This window comes from Chiloscyllium punctatum, chromosome 5, assembly GCF_047496795.1.
Source record: "Chiloscyllium punctatum isolate Juve2018m chromosome 5, sChiPun1.3, whole genome shotgun sequence".
In the NCBI taxonomy this organism is placed as follows: Eukaryota; Metazoa; Chordata; class Chondrichthyes; order Orectolobiformes; family Hemiscylliidae; genus Chiloscyllium; species Chiloscyllium punctatum.
Window position 1 is genome coordinate 39,545,047 of NC_092743.1, and position 22,036 is coordinate 39,567,082.

The following is a 22,036-nucleotide window of genomic DNA, read 5'->3' on the forward strand; positions in this document are numbered from 1 at the left end:
GTTCCAGCTGTCCGCTGCAGCGCCCGGTATATTGGCCCAATATACCAGCCACAGCAGGGGACAGCCGGAACTGACAACCAGAAGCGGCAGATACAAACCACTATAAATGCCGGAGGAAACATCACAGAAGCGCTTCATAGGAGGCTCCCAAGCACTGAGGATGTCACCTAGACAGGGGACGAAACGTCTGCCACACAAATTCCCAGCTCGGCGAACACAACCACAACAATGAGCATCTGAGCTACAAATCTTCTCACAAACTTTGAACCTATTGTCTATTTTTGATACTATGGCGGAGACAAAAATCCGGCTGGAGAGATTGAAATATAGATTTCGAAGAATCTGATTTATGAGATGGCAACAAAAGTACACAAAGAGGGTACAAATATATTATATATTTTTATATATATATTTTTATATATGTAATACACGCTGTATAAATGGGCTAAATCAGCTGGCAGCAGTTGCGGTATGATGTAGGGAGTGAGGTAGTCTGTTTGGAGAATTGGTAAACAAAATATTACTTTGAAAGGTACTTGTAAATGTTGATGTTCATGAGAGACTTGGGTGTACTCTCATGAGAAACACAAAACATTAGCTTCAGGTACAGGAAGCAATTAGTAAAGGAAATGGCATGTGAACTAATTAGGCTGGGCATTGAGATTGTTTCCTCTGGCTGGGGAAATTTAGATCAAGGTGGCACACACTCTCAGGATAAGGAACCAGTCATTTGGCATTAGCATGAGGGTGGATTTCTTCCCTGAAAAGATTATGCATTTTTGAAATTATCTGCTCCAGATGTTTGTTGATCCTCCATCCTAGATTATATTTAAAGCTGGCATCGACCAATTTTGTCCAGAGTGGGTGTGAAAGCCAAAATAGTGAATGACTCGGTCCTAAAGCAAAAACATGAAGAACAAGATTCAGAGCAGTACGTAATGGAGAAAAGAATCCAAATGGGGATGGTCTGAAATTGTTAAACTGCATGTTGAGACCAGAAAGCTGTAAAGTGCCTCATTAGGAAATAGTCCTAGCTTGCACTTATCTGCAGCAGGCCGAGGACAAAAAGTGAGAATGAGAACAAAGAAGCGAATTTAAAGTAACAGGCACTTAGCAACTTGGCTTCACGCCTGCAGCCTGGGCAGTAGTACTCCTTGAGGTAGTCACCCAATCTGCATTTGACCTCCCGAATGTAGAGGACACAATAGTGTGAGCAATCAATATGGGGTTAAATTGAAAGAAATTCCATCGCTGCTTCACTTGGAAGGAGTGTATGAGGTCTTGGACAGTGAGGAGAGAGGGGATGAAAATGCAGGTATTGCACCTCCTACAATTGCATGGGCAAGTCCCATGGGGGTGGTTGAGGAATGGAATAGATTCATCAGAATGCTAATATGGAGGGGAAGGTGTGATTGCTGAAGGCATCGTGTTAGAAGTAGCAGAAATGGCAGAAGATGCTTTCTTGACTGAGGAAGCTGGCAAAGTGGAAACTGGGGGTGAGGTGAGTCCTGGTGTGGTTCGGGAAGGGATGAGAACAAAATGTGCGAAATGGTTCAGATGAGTTGCGGACTTTGTCAGTAATGGTGGTGAAGAACATCCATAGATAAGGACAAAGGAAGATGCGTCAGAAGCACTAATGTGAAAGGTAGATTTTTGGAAGGAGGTAGAAGTTGGTGCTCTGGCTCTGCAAGGTTGAGGTCAGTACACCAGAAAACAAACTACCAATAAAACTGGTCTGTTAACCGTGTCTGGGTTCGACCGAAGAGAATGGAGTGCTACAAGTTCAGAGGGAGTCTGGGCAGAGTGTCCAAGGGGAGGCCAAGCAATTAAGATGATAAATACAATTAAGATTGCTTACGATACAGTAATAGCTCTCAACAGAAAAAAAGTCAAGAACAGGTCAGAGACTAGAGGGTGGAGGCAAATGGAAGGCTGGTCAGGAGAAGGAGTCCTAGGTAAAGTATTAGGCACAGGTGTGAAGATGACAGAAATGAATTCAATATTGTGCCACAGTCAAATTAAAGTGGAGACATAAAAGGGTAAAGCTGGACTTTTGCCAGAACAAATCATCCAGCCTCGGATGGGAAGGTCAGATTGTGTATACAGCAAGTGGTGGCGTTAAGAAAGGGATGGGGTTGGAGGAAGGTGAAGGGGAAGAAAGATCTGGATAGATGTTGGTACCAGGAAGTCAGAGCTTACTTTCCTTAACATATGAAAGGAATTTTTTATTCCTTGCATCGTTTGTTTCATCTGATGTCTTAGGGCAGTTTTGAGGTAGAGTGAAACAGTTCTGCTAGAGAGAAAGTGAAGTCAGAGAAACCTGTTAGGCCATGGAGGTGCCTGTAAACTTGGGTAGATTTTAAACATGAAGGTTGGATCTTCACTTGGAAGGCAGGGCTAGAGAGCATCAATGAGGAAAGGAGATGTGGCTATAAAAGTAAGTTTTGGCAGACACCTTATCGAAGACTAGGAGTGAAATTGAAAACATTAAAGCTGAACAAGGCTTACTCACGTTTTACGCGTCCAGCCAGCCTTGACAATGAATGGTTGAACCAGTTGGCGTTGTGCTGGTTCAAGATTGCGTTCCTTGTGCTCAAAGGGAAGAGGACAGACGAGAGAAAAAAGAAAGTGACAGACGGAAGAGATGGGAGGGTTGAAGCAAAGACAGATATGAGACAAGAGACAGATTATGAGAGGTATCAATTGAGAGTGACGGAGAGAACATTTATGGAGCACATTAAAACCTCATGAAGGTAAGAGAGAGAAGATTAATACAACAGTAGTCAGTGAAATAGAAGGAAAGATAATTAAAACAGACTGGAAGATGCAGCAAGGGTAAGAAGAAGAAAATTAGAGGGCAAGACATACAAGTGAAGGCTGTATTTCAAATGTTTTTCATGGTAGGAAGGGCTCCACAGAGATCAGATAACTGTTAACGATGAACAGAATTTGCAAAACTAAGAAATCTGGGAAATTTAGACCAGTATGCTGAAGTGAAGGTACTCTGATTGTTGGCCTGTGTTGTATTCATAGATGCTGACTGACCTCAGTGTATTTCCACTGGATTAATATTCCATATTTTTTTGAATTGCAGTATGAGCTTTGACTTGGTTTTTCTCTAGCTTCACCAATGGATGCTGGACAAATTGAAATGTTCAGATTATTTTTGTTGGTCAGGATATTAAAGGCTAATGAATTAATGAGTGAGTGAATAGTCTGCTGTTGCTCCTTTGATAGAAGTGCTCTCCATTCCTCAGTGCTTTGCATTTACATTGTCTCTCTCTTTCTTCCAGGCTGTTCCTGCTGCTAACTTTTAAGGTCAAATAGTCCATCGTCATTCAAAACACGTGTTTGCTTCTTAAATAAAATGTTTATTTGTGAAGTTTGGCTTGGCTTAAGGCATGTGTCACCTTCCCCATGTCTTAATTAAACAAATTTACTTGCAGGAAGAAAAGCAAGTCGCACCGTGACATCAAGCGCATGCAATGTGAGTGTTTACTATCCAGAGAAGACCGAGAGCGAGGAGAGCTGGCGTGTGGTGAAGACTGTCTCAACAGGCTGCTCATGATAGAATGGTAAATGTCTTCCCATTGACTTGTGATGCCACCAAGGATCAGGATGAACTTTCATAATCCCCAAGCCCTTTAGAGTCTCCGTTGTACTTGTTGATGCGTGGTCAAACATTGCAATAAAATATTACCAACTGGATCCAAAGAGTGAAACCATAGGGTCCCAAGAGGGTTCATCATTTGCAAGCATGGCTTTTTGTGTCTGTTGACAACTCGAGTGCTCAGCGTTGGACACTGGCAGTGTCAATAGTAGAATTGTATGTCATTTTAGACGATGCCAGTTATGATCCCAACTTATTATTGGAAAGGTCGATGTTAATATTGGCTTGATAGATTATAAATTTTACTTTGTTTACTATAGGTATCAGTCACTGAATATATTCACAATTGCTGTCAATGTACTTTTAAAAAACCATCATAAAAGTTTATTACAAATTTATGACAAGATTATTTAAAAAGAAACACATCACACGAGACAAGAGCTCTTAGAAACAGAAATTTGTGGAAAAGCTCAGCAGATCTGGCAGCATCTGTGGAGAGAAATCAGCGTTAACATTGTGGGTCCAGTGACTCTTCTTCCAAACTGATGGTAACTAGGAAAAAGTTATTTTATGCAGGGTTGGGGGGGGTGGGGGTACAAAGTAAACGATAGTTGGCGATAGATCCTAAAGAGAGAGAACAGTTGGACAGATAAAGGAATGGATAACAGTCAGCCAAGAAGAATGAATAACTACTAATGGGGTCTATTAGTGCCTAACCATGGGTAATGTGTAATAGCAGATCATATGATAACGAGGCTTGGTGTGTGGAGGTTGGGGCAAGGACATGGACGAAGTTGCCTCAAGCCCTAATATTGTTGAACTTGATATTGAGTTGAGAAGGCTGTAGAGTTCCCAATTGGAAAAATGAGGTGCTAGTCTTCCAGCCTGTGCTGAGCTTTGCTAGAGCACTGCAACAAGTCTGAGAGAGATGTTGAGCAGAGAGCAAGATGGTGTGTTAAAGTGCAGTTACTGGAAGCTTAGGGTCTTTTTTTTTTTTGGAACAAAACATTGGTGTTCTGCAAAGCAGTTACCCAGTCTACACTTTTGATTGTACAATACAGAGCAGACCATGTTGTGAGCAGTGAATGCAGTCAACTCAACTGTGTGAAGTGTAGGTCAAGAGCTGCTTCAACTGGAAGGTGTGTGAGAGCCTTTGGATACTGAGAGAGGAGGGAAGTAAATGGACAGGTGTTATACCTTCTGCAGTTGCAAGGGAAGGTGCTATGGGGAGTGGACCAGACTGTCCTGTAGGGAATGGTCCTTGCGGAATGCTGACAAAGGAAGGGAGGGGAATATAGTATTCCGAAACTTGTATCTTCAATAGATTATATTCCTACCTGGCTTGTGCTTTTGGAACTCTCTTCCCGTTATCTCCTCAGAATTTCGCCCTAGTCTTGACTGCTTAGAGACCTCTGCTCTTCTGCTTCATCTTCTGAATGAGCCAGCTTCTGGCAACTTCTCACTGTCTCAGAAGGGTCTGAACTCAAGACTTCAAAGCCATAGCGGTTATCTCCCAGGTGGCTTGATGGTCATTTAGACAAAATTACATGGCTTCTTGTAAATGATGTTTTGAGCTCTGTTCAAAATGACCTACTGGCCTGTTTTCTAATATAAGAAACCAGTCAAGACTTTTGGTCAAAGGGTGTCTTCTGCATTGTATGACTCTATGAACAGTAAATTTCATTTTTCTCCAGTTTGGAACCCACCTTCCCAAGTAACTTTAATGTATTGTGATATTTCTTCGCACAGTCATTGTGTCTGTTAACGAACTGAAGAATGGGGGAGATGAAGACTGTGGGTTTATGGTCCTGTGAAGTGGTGTTAAAGCAGACTGTACCTTGGCATCAAAATTGGAACTTAAGAGGATCAAGGGAAGAAATTTGAGATGATGCTTACCATAGTTGTGCCTTTAAGATGTAGAGAAGATGAAGAAATCTGAGTCAATGTGAATCCCTCTGACGTGTATTCACCTAATTAACTTTTCTTGTAAAATACGTGCAGAAGGAGATTTTTGGTCCATATATAAGGGGGAAAATACACAAGTGAGACCAACAAGATCATGTTTACAGTGACATGACAGTAGAACTATGACCTCCTCAGTATAATCGCATGAATCTGAGTTCCACTTGCGGTGCTGATTAGAAATTCTGCTTAGTGTCACAGGAAAAGTTGAAGTGATAGCAAATGAAGTCAGATTGAGCAAAAGTAATTGTTGGTAATGGCCTTATGAGAGAGGTAAAGAAGTTATGTCTTTGAAAGAGATGTTCTCATTAATCTGTTGTAAAATGCAAAGGCATTTACTGTTACATCTTGTGGCAAACGAATATTGTGTGTGAGGACCAGAGAATATAAAGGAAGCTCATCAATATGTAGCATCACCAAGGTACGATTGAATAAGAATGGGTGATGATTGGAGATATTTTCAATATAAATGGAACATAGAATGAGAACGTAAGATTTGAAAGTAGATTGAATGACATTGCATTTGAATAGTAGCATAGCTTTGGTGGAAAACCATAAAATCTGGTTAGAAGTGTGCAGTAGTCTACACGTTCTGAAAACTTGGACATATCCCGAGTCAATGATCAATGCGTTATGTAACCATGGTCACTGCAGAAATGATGGGCCAAAGGACCTGTTCCTGTGCCGTACTGTTGTATGTTCTGTCGGTGACCAAACGGTGTTCTGATGTGGGACTAGATCAAGAAGTAAAGGTCACCAATTCGGGCACCTTTTGTTGCCCTGTTTGAATGTATTTGAAAGAAGATCATCATAACATTTTATGATCTGCCTGTACTGCTCATAAACAAAACTTTTCACTGTATTTCGATACACATGACAATCAATCAATCATTCAATCAATGTTAGATGTTGTCATTGCCTTGTTACAGCTCATCAAGGTGTCTGCATGGAGAGTACTGTACAAACCGGAGGTTCCAGCGACGGCAGTATGCTGATGTGGAAGTCATCCTTACTGAAAGGAAAGGCTGGGGTCTGCGAACAGATAAAGAGTTGTCTGTGTAAGTGAAATTAAATTTACCTTTGCATCAGTGAAGCATTTCCAATGTGTTCCATCATTACTTACCAAGCTGCCTCTTGCAGGAATATGATTCTCATAAGTTTCTTTTGTCAGTTGTCAATTTGCCTACCCTTCGTCTGAAGTAAATCATTACCTACTGAGCCCCCACTCCTGCCAAATGTACACTGTTCATCAGATTGAAAGTCGGTAGGCAATCTAATCTTGAACATGCAATTGCAGATCAGCCACTATTTGTGGATTTCTTCCTTGCATTCCCCAAAAGACCTCCAATTTTTATTATTCTACATTCTCCATCACAACTCCCTTACCTGCTGCTCCCAAGCATCCTCCTGAGAAGAAGGAGGATCAAGTCAGCGATCTAATTCTTGTAAGCGCACTTGCATGGGTTGTATATGCTCTGAGTTCTTGCAGCCTCCTCATGGTGACTATCTGTTCAGGATTGTAAACAACCGTCTCCTGAATTCCTCCCAATAATACCACGTGGTTGTTTGAGCTCTTCGTAAGAGTTTGAGTTCTTGGACATTAGAGAAAGTTCACACTCTTCACTCTGGCTGAATATCTCTGTTTGATATAATGGTTTAATTTTTTTACAGGAGTTCAGTTACTACCCTGCCCCTCCTGGCTCCTAATAGCTGGGTTTTAGCTGCTAACAGCTGTGAGGTTGAGATTCATCGATTCAGGTTCTTCTCTTATACAGCCCAACTATCTCAATTATAGCTTCCAACTTCTTTCATCTCCAAAACTTATCATTTTTAAATCATAAAATGTTCAAACAGGGCTTGATTTTTTTGTCCTCTGTCTTTCCTCTGTTAGGCAAATAAGGCTATTAGGTGTTTAATAAAGTGAAATACTGTTGTAACAAAAAACCTTTTGCCTTTACAGGAATAGTTTTGTGCTGGAGTACTGTGGGGAAGTGCTGGATCACAAGGAATTCAAGGCGAGAGTTAAGGAGTATGCCCGCAACAAAAACATCCATTACTACTTCATGGCCCTGAAGAATGATGAGGTGAGCAGCTGGCCAGTAGTTTGCTGTGATTCACATTTCCCCCTGCACTATCTCAGTTTGGCATATTATGTACAAATTGATTTGCCGAAGGAGTTAACCACTTTGACCCATTCCTCTGTTCCCTGAATGCATTCTTTTAAATTTAACCCCAGCCAGTGTTTGTCATTTCAGTTTTAAACGCCAGTGTGGTTTCTGATTTCCCCGTTTCTGATAGAACATTCAAAGGCCCAACCATTCTCTGAGCTTTTAAAATGGCAATAATTCTCCAACCACTCTCCATTCTTTTGTTGCTGTTCTTAAATTCTTAAAGTCTGAAGTTCTTAAAGAGCCGCGAGGTTTTGCTGCAGCTCTACAAGTCCCTGGTGAGACCACACTTGGAATATTGTGTACCGTTCTGGTCGCCCTACTATAGGAAAGATACAGAGGCTTTGGAGAGGGTACAAAGAAGGTTTACCAGGATGCTGCCTGGACTGGAGGGCTTGCCTTATGGAGAAAGATTGAAAAAGCTTGGACTTTTCTCTCTGGAGAGAAGGAGGAAGAGAGGAGACCTGATCGAGGTGTACAAAATAATGAGTAGAATAAGTAGAGTCAATAGCCAGACACATTTCCCCAGGGCAGGATTGATGGGTACAAGGGGTCATAGTTTTAAGATATTAGGGGAAAGGTATAGAGGAGACGTCAGAGGTAGGTTCTTTACACAGAGAGTTGTGAATGCATGGAATGTGTTGCCAGCGGTGGTGGTGGTGGAAGCAGAGTCATTAGGGACATTTAAGCGACTGCTGGGCATGCACATGGATAGCAGTGAGTTGAGGGGTGCGTAGGTTAAGTTATTATATTTGACATTAGGATCTTATGCGGAAAGTCAGGAGGCATGGGATAGAGGGAAATTTGGCCAATTGGATAGAAAACTGGCTAACCGGTCGAAGTCAGAGAGTGGTGGTAGATGGTAAATATTCAGCATGGAGTCCAGTTACAAGTGGAGTTCCGCAGGGATCAGTTCTGGGTCCTCTGCTGTTTGTAATTTTTATTAATGACTTAGATGAGGGAGTCGAAGGGTGGGTCAGTAAATTTGCAGATGATACAAAGATAGGTGGAGTTGTGGACAGTGAGGAGGGCTGTTGTCGGCTGCAGAGGGACTTAGATATGATGCAGAGCTGGCCTGAGGAGTGGCAGATGGAGTTCAACCCTGCCAAGTGTGAGGTTGTCCATTTTGGAAGAACAAATAAGAATGCGGAATACAGGGTTAATGGTAGGGTTCTTGGTCAGGTGGAGGAACAGAGGGATCTTGGGGTCTATGTACATAGATCTTTGAAGGTTGCCACTCAGGTGGATAGAGTTTGTAAGAAGGCCTATGGAGTATTATCGTTCATTAGCAGAGGGATTGAATTCAAGAGTCGTGAGGTGATGTTGCAGCTGTACAGGACTTTGGTTAGGCCACATTTGGAGTACTGTGTGCAGTTCTGGTCGCCTCACTTTAGGAAAGATGTGGAAGCTTTGGAGAGGGTGCAGAGAAGATTTACCAGGATGTTGCCTGGAATGGAGAGTAGGTCGTACGAGGATAGGTTGAGAGTTCTCGGCCTTTTCTCGTCGGAACGGCGAAGGATATGGGGTGACTTGATAGAGGTTTATAAGATGATCAGAGGAATAGATAGAGTAGACAGTCAGAAACTTTTTCCCCGGGTACAACAGAGTGTTACAAGGGGACATAAATTTAAGGTGAAGGGTGGAAGGTATAGAGGAGATGTCAGGGGTGGGTTCTTTACCCAGAGAGTGGTGGGGGCATGGAATGCGCTGCCCGTGGGAGTGGTAGAGTCAGATTCATTGGCGACCTTTAAGCGGCATTTGGATAGGTACATGGATGGGTGCTTAATCTAGGATAGAAGTTCGGCACAACATCGTGGGCCGAAGGGCCTGTTCTGTGCTGTACTTTTCTATGTTCTATGTTCTAAATTATTTTTGTGCTTGTTATGGGATCACTGACCACTGAAATATCAGACTGGTTTGTGAACTCCATTTGGTGGAGTGTGTTAAACCCACAGGTCCCGAGTCAGAAATGTGATCGTTGTGCTAAGTCTAGGCTTACATCTCATTGCAGTGATGAGGAAGTGCTACATGGCCAAAGTTGCTATCTTTTGGATAAGGAATGAAACTATGGCCACATCTGTCCCCTCAAGAGAATATTAACAGTCCCGTGACACTATTTGAATATGATTAAGGCAAATCTCCTGTTGCCCGGACCAGACAAAGATTAGTGATGAAACTTTCCCAATCCTCTGGTCAAATATCAGCAAAGCAATGATTTAAAAAATAACAGAGAATTAACTTTGTGAGTAAGCTTGTAAATAGCATCGAGAGAGACACCATGAGCTCTTTTAAAAAATATTAATGGGGAGTGAGGGGCCAAAGTGAATAGAGGCCACAAAAAGAGTGAGGTTGGGAAATGGCAGAGGAGTTCATTAAATACTTTGCATCAATCTTCAAGGTAGAAGATCCTCATAGCATTCCAAGATTCTAAATAGTCAATGGGCAAAAGGGAAAAAAATAAACAAACACAATAACTGCCACCAGAGAAAGCATAGTGGGGCTAAAAGCCAATAATCCCCTGATGGGTTGCATCCAATGTTCAAGGAAATACTGTCAAGAAAGTGGATGCACTAATGGTTCTCTGCAATTATGCTCTCATCCTCTATTTTCCCCCTCTGGATCAAACTTATTGTCTTCTTTTGTTGAATGCTAAAATGCATCCAGTACTCCGGCTTGTTACTTCTTCTGGCAAGACTATATGCCTCCTCTTTGGATCTAATACTAGCCCTAATTTATTTTGTAAGCATTGTTGAACCACCTTTCCAGTCTTATTTTTGTACCAGGCAGGAATGAAAAATAGCAGTAGTTCATGCGTGTGATTTTTAAAATTAGCTATTGCCTATGCACTGTTATTCTTTCATTAACGTTCCCCACTCCACCCTTGTCAATTTGCACCTTATAATCTTTTAGTTCCTTTGTTTGTTTGTTTGTTTATTTAGATTCTAATTTAGGACCATAATTTTCCAAAAAATTTTTTTAATTATTTTAACCACTTCACCCCACCTGTTTAGAATTCTTCAATCATATTGTAGTCACTCTTCCCCATGGGACCCCACACAACAAGGTTATTAATTAATCTTCATTACATAGTAACCAGTAACAACTTGGCTGTTCTCTGGTTGGTTCTTCAACATATTGGTCAAAAAAAAATACCAGGAAATCCTCCTCCACACAATCTCATTGCTAGTTTGGTTTGTACAGTCTATATGTAAATAAAATCTCAGTTGTAATCTTCGGATACATCTTGACTTTTTGTTTAATGCCTTTCCATGCATCTCCACTACTTTTTGTGGGCCTATATTATAGCCCCAACATGGTTCTCTGAGTCAATACCCTTCCTTGCTATTGCAATGATTTTTTTTTCTAAACTGATGATGCTACCCCGTTCCATTTCCCTTTACATCTGTCCTTCCTAAATAATGAAACCCTAGATGCTCAGTTCCCATCCTTGGTCACCTTGCAATTATATCTCTGTAGTCGCGACTATATCTTAACTGTTTATATCTTATTTGTATTGCTAATTCATCTATTTTGTTGCAAGTACTCCATGCATTATGACACAATGCCTTTAGACGTGTCTCTTTAACCTTATTAGTCGTCATAGCTTTATTTTGCACTATGGCCCCATTATTTTTTCTGCCTTCCACTTTTTCCTCTTTCTTTTCCATCGTGCGGTTTTTTTTACATTCATGGGGTGTGGGCGTGTCTGGCTAGACCAACACTTCTTGCCTATCCCTAATTGCCCAGAGGGCAGTTAAGAGTCAGCTACATTGCTGAGAGTCTGGAATCCCATGTAAGCCACATGAGGTAAGGGTGGTAGTTTCCTTCCCTAGTGAAGGAGATAGTTTTTTTTTTCCAACAAACGAGAATAGAATAGATTTGTGGTCATCATTAGATTCTCAATTCCAGATTTTCAAATTCTACTGTCTGCCACGGCAAGATTTGAACTTGGGTTCCCAGAACATTACCTCGGTCTCTAACAGGCCATCGTCTCCCCCCATGGCCGCCCTCCTCTGTCGCCCTGCTCCGGTTCCCTGGTCAGTTAATTCTGTGCTTGTGAGATCTTGCTGTGTGTGAATCAGCTGAAATTTGATTTGTCTCCTGGGATGGGTTCATCGCTAGCTGTGCCAGCATTTATTGTCCATCCCTAACTGACCTTCAGAAGGTGGTGGCGAGCCACCTTTGTGAACCACTGCTTTCCATCTTGTAACTGTAGCAGGTTGCTACAACTGACTATCTGCCCTGACCATTTCAGAGGGCAGTCAATCCACATTCACATTGTTGAGAGTCTGGGTTCACATGTAAGCCTGACCAAGTAAGGATAATAGGTTTCCTTTTTCCTAATGTGAATTAGTGACTCAAACGGGTTCATGTGAAAATGAATGATGGCTTCTTGGCGTCGTTAACCATTTTACAATTTACGTTTCTAGATTAATTAAATTCAAATGCCACCACTGCCATGAACCTGTGTCTCCAAAATTTTAACTTGGCCTCTGGATTGCCAGACCTGTGACATTTCCACTAGGCCACCATCTCCCTCTACATTACAGCAGAGACATCACTTCAAAGGTACCTCATTGGCTGGAAAGTTCTTTGGGATATTCTGAGATTGTAAAGATGTTCTATAAGTATGCCATCATCATCATCAAAGCTATCAGCTGTTGACCGAGCCGAGACTTAGCATTAGGCCGCATGCTGTCCCACAGATGGCATAATGACCTAATGCCATCTTCAACGCTTCAGTTGACCCTGCCTCTTTCAAACTTCCAGGCAGCTCATTCTAAATACAAGTATTCACTGTGTAAAATGTTAGTTCTCACCTTTTTGTTTCTTCTGCAAAACGCTGTGTCCTCTAGTTCTTGACCCCTATCTGTCCCACCTTTTATACTCCGGGCTTCTTTACCTGCTGTCACCAGCTCCTATGAGATTGGACACTGTTGTTAACTCCAGCCCAACCACTCCATTTAGCATCATACATCAGTGTATTGCTCACCAAGGCCCTTACAAGGAAGAAAACAATTGTAGCTGTGTACATGTCGATGTACATATATTGAAGCAAGTCAAGTCACTTCTACTTCAGTTTATTCATGCAACATGAGTTGCTGGGAAGTTCAAGGTTTATTGCTTATTCCTAGTTCCCCTTGTGAAGGTTGAAGCACCTTATTGCAAGCTTGCAGTCTGTGTACTGAAAGAATTTCTACCGTGTTGTAAGGCAGGAAATTCCAGGAATTTGACCCAGCAATTATGAAAGAACCATACTTTAACATAGATCAGTGCATAAGTCATAGTCATAATGTCTTGCAGCATGGAAACAGACCCTCCAATCCAACCAGGCAATGCTGCACATAATCTCATATCTGCTCCTGGTCCATATCCCCCTCAACCTTCCTATTCATATACTTATCCAATGTCTTTTAAGTGTTATAATTGTACCCACATCCACTACTTCCTGAGGAAATTAATTCCACATGCAAACCACCCTATGTGTAAAACTTTGCCACTTGTGTCTTTTTTAAATCTCTCTCCTGTCATCTTAAAATTGCGCCCCCTAGTCTTTAAAGTTCACCATTCTAGAGAAAAGACAACTACCATTAACACTATCTATACCTCCCATCATTTTATAAACTTCTACAAGGTCGCCTCTCAACCCCTTGTGTTCCAGTGGAAAAAGTCTCAGCTTGTTGTCATAATTCGAATCTTCCATATCTGGCAATATCCTGGTAAATCGCGTCTGAACATCCTCAGCTTAATAATATCCTTTGTATAACTGGGTGACCAAACTTGACACCGTATTCCAGAAGAGGCCTCACCATTGTCCTGTACGGCCTCAACATGATTCCCCAACTCAAAGGACTGCGCAACCTAAGAAGCTTCAAAAAGCACTCTCAGAAACAGGTTGACTAATACACTGAGTAAGATGTGAGCTATCAGCAGGGATTCATTTCAATTCATCAGCCATATATATGGCTTACTGTATGTAGGGTGCCTTAAACGTCCGCAAATCATCTCATCGATATGGTCCATATTACCTGCTTGCTGCCATACACTGGCTGAGAAGGAAAGTATAACTGTCAATTCATATGTCTGAGCTGAAAAAGCCAGGCACTACTTAATCCCTAAATATGCACTGACCAACTTCATGCTGAGTACAAGTGAGCTGTACGTATTTCCCATACACCTGCTGTCGTCCTAATTCCAGTTGCTGGAAACTACAGATTGAGACATCATATCAAAGAAAGGTTCACTTCACAAGGTGAATCAAATGGAGTGAGTGGATTCTCTCCTACAATGAGGTGAATTAACCTAACCGGCATTATATAACATCTCATTGGTGCTGGCTGAGGGAGGAATTTTGACCAGGAGACACTGAGCTCTTTAAGACATGGCATCTTGTCTCAATACTCGGTGTGACAGACGAGAATGCTGATGGGGCAGCACCAGATATATCGGCCTAATTTGAAGGTTAACCTTCAATCAGCCAGAATCTCATTTTGTGCTTGTGTAAAATGAGCAGCTGCTGTACTTGTGGTTTTTGACAACAATTAGTGGTTTCTATTTATGAAAATAACTTATGGTTTTTGCTTTCCTTTTTCTTTTCACTAGATCATTGATGCTACTCTGAAAGGAAACTGTTCACGCTTCATGAATCACAGCTGTGAGCCCAACTGTGAAACTCAGAAGGTGAGAATGGAAGCTCAAAGTAATTGTTGTGATAATAACTTGCCTCTCTCACTCTCCTTCCCTTGCTCACTGTCTTATGCCTTTGTCTGCCCCTTCTTCCCTTCCCTCCTTCTGTCCCTCTTCTTTCTCTTCCTTTGTTACCCCTTCAACCCCCTCCTTCCTTTTTTCTCTACTTCCCACCCTCCTTTTCTTCCCATCCTCCCTTTTTTACTTCCCTGACCCCAGTCCCCTACCCATTTCTTCCTGCCTCACCACCCCCACCTTCTCTGCAACTTTCACTTTCAACCCCATCAATTTATCCAGCATAAACGCGTTACTGATTTGAATTTTCATCCTCCTTCCTCTCTGTCTGCCTGTGTGCATATCCTCCCGCCCATTCCCTCTCGCGCTCTCTGACGTCAGGGAGATACAGAACAGATTCTTGTTCTGTAATGGCTTAATGGATAACATTTGGGGTGCTATACTTGACCTTGTTCACATTGGATGAGATGTTAGGGCTCCAACTCCTAGTCTTCATTTATTATGTATGTCCCTAGTCATATAGGTATGACTTGAGTACCCATTCTATTTGAAACCATAACAATACAAGAATAGCAGAAGGCCATTTCATCCTCAGGCATGTTCTACCATTCACTAAAATCATCTATTTTCTTCAGTTCTACCCTTCAGTGCTATCTCAGCATCCTATAATGATCTGTGCTTTGAATTTACTCAACAATTGAGCATGTGCAGCTCTTTACCCCAAAGAATTTCAAAGATTTGTAACATGTTTGACAAAATTTCTCCTCATCCTAAGTAGTCCAATCTCTCATTCTGAGACTATGAACCCCTAGTTCTAGGTAACTCGCACTCGCAGCAGTAACCATTTCAAAATTTTAAGACTTCACTGAGACCACATCTCAATGTTGCAGAAAAGAGATCTCAATTATTCAAACTGGCTTTATAAATCGATCTTTGCATCTCAATAATGACCGTTGTTACACTCACTGTTGAGGCAAGAAAGTCCTTCCTTGGGTAAGGAGACTCGAACTGTATGAACTAATCCAAAAGTTGCCTCACCAAGGCTTTATACAGTTGAAATGCATTCTCTTCAGTCTTATACTCCAATCTTTTTGCAATAAAAATATAATATTTACTATTGTGTTTTCTTTAGCTGCATGTAAACTATGATTTTGTACAAAGGTCTGACTTAATGCCGTCATTTTCAGGATATTCCCATTTAAATAACATGGCATTCAGAAGCAGAGTCACAGAACTCAAATGTTAACCCTATTTCTCTGTCCACTGATGCTAGCGGGCCTGCAGAGTTTCTCTAAAACTTAATGTTTTTAATTTCATGTTTCCAGCATTCAGAATATTTTGCTTTTACATAACCTTCTACTTTCCTCAGTTCTCCCCTTCAGCACTATCTCAGCATCCTATAATGGTCTTTCCATCTGCAAGCCTAATGATCTGTGCCTTGAATTCACCCAACAATTGAGTATGTGCAGTAGGTAACTTCACATTTTCGCCACATTTCTTTCACCTACCGTGATGTTGTTCCCTCATTTAACTGTCTGAATCCTTGTCCATTTACACTGTACATTCCTACATATATATTTGCTAAAGAAGTAACATTAGACAAACTATCTCAAGAAGTTGGAATATCTGGTCAACATGGATAGGTTGGACTGAAGGGTCTGTTTCCATGCTGTACATCTCTATGACTCTAAGTAGCTTTAGAGATAGTAGATGCATTGGTTGTAATTTTCCAAACATCCTTGAATTCTGGAGAAGTACCAGAGGGTTCGAAAGCTCATGATGTGACAAGCATTTCAAAAAGGGAAGGAGTCAAGAGTGGCTAACTACAGACCAATTAGTCTAATCTCCATTGTTGGAAAAAATGTTGGAGTCAATTATTAAGGAAGTAATAGCAGTTCATTTTGAAAATCACAAGTCAAGCAAAGTAAGCATGACTTCACGAAAGAGAAATAGTGTCTGACTATTTTGTTCAAGTTTTTTGTGGATGTCTCAACCAGAATGGATAAAGGGAAATCAATAAGGTGTGTTATATTTAACTTCCAGAAGGCATTCAACAAGGTACCTCAAAAGGTACATCAAATAAGAGCCAATGGTGTTGGAGGTACTCTATTGGCATGGAGAAAGAATTGGCCAATAGGCAGGAAACAGAGTGCAGATAAAGGGGTTCTTTTCAAAAAAATAAGCACTACCGCAGTTAGGCGGTAGTGTGGGGGTTTAAAAAAGAAAAAGAAGAGAGAAGAAAAAAATAAAGAAAAAGAAAAAAAAAATTAAATAGGAAAAAAAAGGGGTTCTTTACCAGATTGACAGCCTGTAACCAGTGCCATACCACAGGGATCAGTGAAGGGACCGTGACGGTTTACAAAATATATTAATGACTTGAAGAAAGGAAGTGAATGTACTGCAGCCACATTTCCAGATGACTCAAATTAGGTGGGGAGGCAAATAGCTGACAGAGATGTTTATTGGATAAATAAGTGAGCAAAAAGTTGGCAAATGGCACATGTAATGTGGGATAATGTGAAGTTGTACATTTTGCGAGGGAGTATAAAATAACACTTATTTGAATTGAGAAAAGCTGCAGAAAGCTGCAACACAGAGACTTGGGAGAACTTGTGCATGAAACGGAAAGCTAGCTGGCAGGTTCAGCAGGTAATCAGAAAGGCTAATGAATGTTGGTACTTATCTCGAGGGAATTGGAAGTATAAGAATCAAGCAGTCTTGAAATTTTGGAAGGTGCTGGTGAGACCACATCTGGAGTAATTTGAACAGTTTTGGTCTCCTTATTTGAGGAAAGATATCATTTCACTGGAGGCAGTTTGGAAGCGGTTCGCTGGGATGATCATGGTTGGAGGGATTGTCTTATGAGCAAAGATTAATTAAGTTGGAACTCTACTAACTAGGGTTTAGAAGGATGATAGGCGATCTCATTGAAACATACAGGATTCTTAAGAGCTTTAACAGGGTAAATGCTGAAAAGATGTTTCCCCTTTTTGGGAGAGTCTAGGACAAGAGGACATAGTCTTAAATTGGCATCCTGTTATTCTGAGACGGAGATGAGGAGGAATGTATTCTCTCAAAGGGTTGAGCGTACTTAGAACTCCTTGTCACAGAGGGCTTTGGGAGCAGAGTCCTCGTGTATATTTAAGGTTGCCTTAGACTCTGTAGGGGAATCTGTGCTTATGAGGAAAATGCAGGAAGGTTGACGTGAGCACTGTCCGAGCAGCCAAGACTGTTTTGAATGGCAGAGCAAGCTCGAGGGGGATGAACACCCTACTCCTCATAACGAATTTCTTTTGTGTATCTGATTAGCAGCCTCCACCGTGTCTCTGCCTTCCGAGTCAACCCAAGGAAACTTTTTATTTATAGCCACACCATTTTCGCCCAACCCCTGCTGTTAACTAGCACTTTTTTCCAGTTTCTCCTCCTCTTCCTTCATGCTCTCTTTGAGCTCAACTTGTCCATGAGACCCAACTCCTGTTCACTCAATCCTATTCCCATGAAATACTGATCACCTAACTTCTCCTAGATGGTTCCCATGTTAGCTGATATTTTTAATAATTTTTCTTTTGAGATGTTCTCTTCAGACTACGTATCGGATGGGGAGAAAGCTTTTGTCCTATGTACTCGTGGGGTGTGGGCATCACTGATTCAGTCAGCACTTATTGCCTGCCCCTAGAATTAAATATTGGGTATATCAATGCCATTGTCTTCGTTCATTTTCCCGAGTTACTGATGGTATCCTTCTCCCTGCCAACTGTTTGTGATTAAACCAAACTATTTTCAACTTTGGTGTCACCTTTTGATCCTGAGGTGACCGTCCAACCTCGTGTTAATGTCACCTCCTAACACCAAACTCTGTAACAACACCCAATTTTGCCCTTTACTCAGCTCCCTGCAGGAGGAGCTTTCAATCTCTGGATTTGACCATTCCAGTACACTCCAGGCTGACCTGCATTCCATCCTTCATAAGTTTGATGTCATTTCCAAAACTCCTGAGCTGCCTTTGTCTTTATTTGCTCCAAGTTCCACTCATCTATCATATGCCCCGACTCAAATGGAAGCCAGACTGTGAACTACCTTGTCCTTTACGTGTGTATTCTCTTGTATTTGTAGTATTTGCTTTACATTTCCTGGTATCTGTGTTCTTTCCAGTGGACAGTAAATGGGCAACTACGAGTTGGATTTTTCACAACTAAGACGGTTCCAGCTGGGACAGAGCTAACCTTTGATTACCAGTTTCAGAGATATGGGTAAGAGATGTCCAGCACAGCCTCTTGTACAACCTGTTTCTTCATTTCACTCCATTTATGCAGTTATCTTTAACACTACCATATACAATCCACTGTCACACAGTGTTGCAGTGTATGTAATACATTAGATGCACCACAGCAACTCACCAAAGGCTTTTCAGAAGCTCCATCAAAACCCTCAACCGCCATTTTCCAGAAGGACTGGGCCACCATATGTATGGGAATAGCATCACTTTGAAGTTCTCCTCATACCATCTGACCTGGATGTATGTCATGTGCCCAAGTCCTGAAACAGCTGACTGCCCAGAGCCCCAAAAGTATCTCCGATATGACTGACAACAGAAACATGGCTGTGTTGAGGACTTACACTCAAAGAATGGTATATCAGTAATGTTCGTGGGCTTGTAATCCTGAGATCAAGAGTTCAAGTCACACCCAGATTATAGTAAAATCCAATTGTTTAATAATATCCTTTGGAAGTTTTGGAAGGAACTCTGCCCCTACATGCAGCTGTAGCTAGTAACTAGCTTTGAAATTGCCTAGAATGTCACTCAGTTGTATAAAATTCTTATCAGTGATGGAGATACTATAATTACACCCTATCCTATAGTCAGTGTTCAGTCTCTAAAACCTTTTCCCGATGTCTCTCTCACTGTTACTAAGGTTGTGATCATTTGATCAGCTCTTTCAGCCATTTGTCTGCCCAAGAGTTCCTCTCAAATCCATTTCCCCACACTCCCCTGGCCCCATACACGCATGCACACCCGCGCACGCACACACGTGTTTCTACACCTACTGCAGTCCCGAAACAGCTCTCGCCAAAGCCATACATGGTGTCCAGTACGACTGTGACAAAGGTAAACTTTCACTCCGCATCCTTAGCTTCTGTACAATTTTTTTTTTAGATTACTTACAGTGTGGAAACAGGCCCTTCGGCCCAACAAGTCCACACCGCCCCGCCGAAGCGCAACCCACCCATACCCCTACATTTACCCCTTACCTAACACTACGGACAATTTAGCATGGCCAATTCACCTGACCTTTGGTACTTTGACCGTACCATTGTTTCATGCTTCTTCACTAACAGCTTGTCCTTTAATTGTGCTCAGCTGGTTCCATTCTTATTTAAATTTTGGTAGTGAATCATTCTGAGAACTTCTCTTCCACACTATTGTCTTGGGTTTCCCCGAGGATCAGTTACTCCTTTTTCCCTCATCTCAACAAGTCAGTTTCCATGTGTACCTGAATGACTCCTAGCTGTCCCTCCCCTCCCATGACTAAATTATCGGACTGCATGGTGAGCTGCTTAGCACTGAATAAGGAAAAATATCCTCTAATTAACTGTAGGCAGCCCCAGTTATGGAACAGGTTTCATTCTTGTGTCCATTTGCAGGTCATTTGTACACACAGCAAAACATGTGCAGGGAAATGTAAAAAAGAACACATAAGTACAGGAAATATTCATATGTTGGATCTTCAAAACTACGTTCCTGTCTGGGATTGGGTTCATAAATTCAGGCGCTTATAATTTGGACATTCATAATTCGACAAACCCCTGTATTGGAAAGAAGAAACCATTATCTTTGGTTTCCTACACAGGACTCTACTCTTACCTGGCTGACGATGAATCAGAATGTTCCCAACATTGGTGTCATAATTGGCCCCTGGATGGCCTTCCATTCAAAGAACTGCCCCGTTTCTCTTGCGACTGCTTGCTTCCACCTTCATTTCATTGCCAAACAGATTCCTGCTTCAGTTCACTTACTGCTGAAACCTTCAGCCATGGTTGTGTTACCTCTGTTTTTGACTAGTCCATTCCACTCCTCGAGAATTCCATGTTCAGCGCTCCATAAATATGATGTCATTCCCAAAATGTGTTCCCATGTCCTAACTCCTCCAAGTTCACTTCTCCTGTCATCCTTACGTTCACTCACGTCCATTGGCTCACAGTAAGCAATCCCTCCATTTGTAAATTCTCATCTTTGATTTCAAACCCTCCTTGTCCCAGCCCCTTGCTATCTTTGCAATCTGGTCCAGACACACAACCATCTGAGCTATCTATACTCTAATACTAGTGTCTCATGCATCTCGATTTTAATTATTTCTTAATACCACAGATATCATTTTGTTTTGTAAAATTCCATGGTACATCTTGAAATGTTTGATTATATTAAGGTGTTATATAAATTAAAGGTTTAATCCTTAATGTTTGTTGTATCCCTGAGGGTGTCACAGATTAATTAGCTGCATTGTATCTTGGTCCCTAGCTGGGGTTTGACCTTAAGCTTGTTACTAATTCATATTTTTGTTTCTCTGACTCCTAGAAAAGAGGCTCAGAAATGTTTCTGTGGATCTGCAAATTGTCGTGGATACCTGGGTGGTGAAAACCGTGTCAGCATTCGGGCTGCTGGAGGGAAGGTTAAATTAAAGGACAAGGATCGATCCCGAAAAAAAGACTCTGTGAGTCTTACTTTAAATAGCCTGATGTATGACTTATACCACATTAACTGCAGATTCCCTTTCTCTCCCCACTTACCCTCTGTCATCGGTGCAGTAAGGTGAAAATTACAAAAGGGACATCATACTTGTCAATCTACTAGAATTTTTCAAAAATGTAACTAATCAAGTTAATGCAGGGAATCGATGGATATGGTTTACTTGAACTTTCAAAAGACTTCTGATTAGATCCCACATCAGAGATTAGCATGTAAATTTAAAGCACATGGGCTTGGGGGTGTACTGAAGTGGATAGAGAACTGGTTGGCAGACAGGAAACAAAAAGTATGAATAAACGGGCCTTTTTCCAGAGTGGCAGGCTGTGGCTAGTGGGTTACCACATAGATCAGTATTGGACCCCAGCTATTCAAAATAAATATAAATGATTTAGATGAGGGAAGTAAATGTAATATCTCATGTTTATAGATGACACAAAGCTCTGGGTGAAGATGGAGGGGAGTCTCATAGAAATCTATAGAATTCTAGGAAGCCTAGTCAAGGTAAACACCAGAAGGATGTTCCCAATGACCTGGGAGTCCAGAAGCAGAGGGTCACAATCTCTGCATAAGAGGTAGACATTTAGATCTGAAGTGAGCAGTAAATTATTTACCTAGAAAGTGGTGAACCTGTGAAATTCTCTGCACAGAAAGCGGTTCAAGAAAAAACATTGAATGTTTTCAACAAGATAATAAATATAGTTCTTTATGGATAAAGATGGAGATTGAGGGTTTGGTTAAGAAAAAGAAGTAAACATACGTAAGGTATAGACAGGATAGATTGAGTGAATCCTTAGAGTACAAAGAAAGTAGGAGTATACTTAAGGGGGAAATCAGGAGGGCAAAAAGGGG

General features: G+C 41.5%; 1 protein-coding gene across 4 annotated transcripts in view; it reads left to right on the forward strand.

Moving 5' to 3' along the window:
• The window catches only part of setd2 (SET domain containing 2, histone lysine methyltransferase), a 126,190-nt gene that overhangs the window by 58,383 nt on the left and 45,771 nt on the right, over positions 1 to 22,036 (forward strand). For all 4 annotated transcript variants that reach the window (XM_072570096.1, XM_072570094.1, XM_072570093.1 and 1 more), the window contains 6 exons: positions 3,447 to 3,575; positions 6,502 to 6,630; positions 7,533 to 7,656; positions 14,344 to 14,421; positions 18,595 to 18,692; positions 21,017 to 21,152. In XM_072570096.1, coding sequence (XP_072426197.1) covers positions 3,447 to 3,575; positions 6,502 to 6,630; positions 7,533 to 7,656; positions 14,344 to 14,421; positions 18,595 to 18,692; positions 21,017 to 21,152 — 694 coding nt within the window. The remainder of the gene's footprint in view (positions 1 to 3,446; positions 3,576 to 6,501; positions 6,631 to 7,532; positions 7,657 to 14,343; positions 14,422 to 18,594; positions 18,693 to 21,016; positions 21,153 to 22,036) is intronic.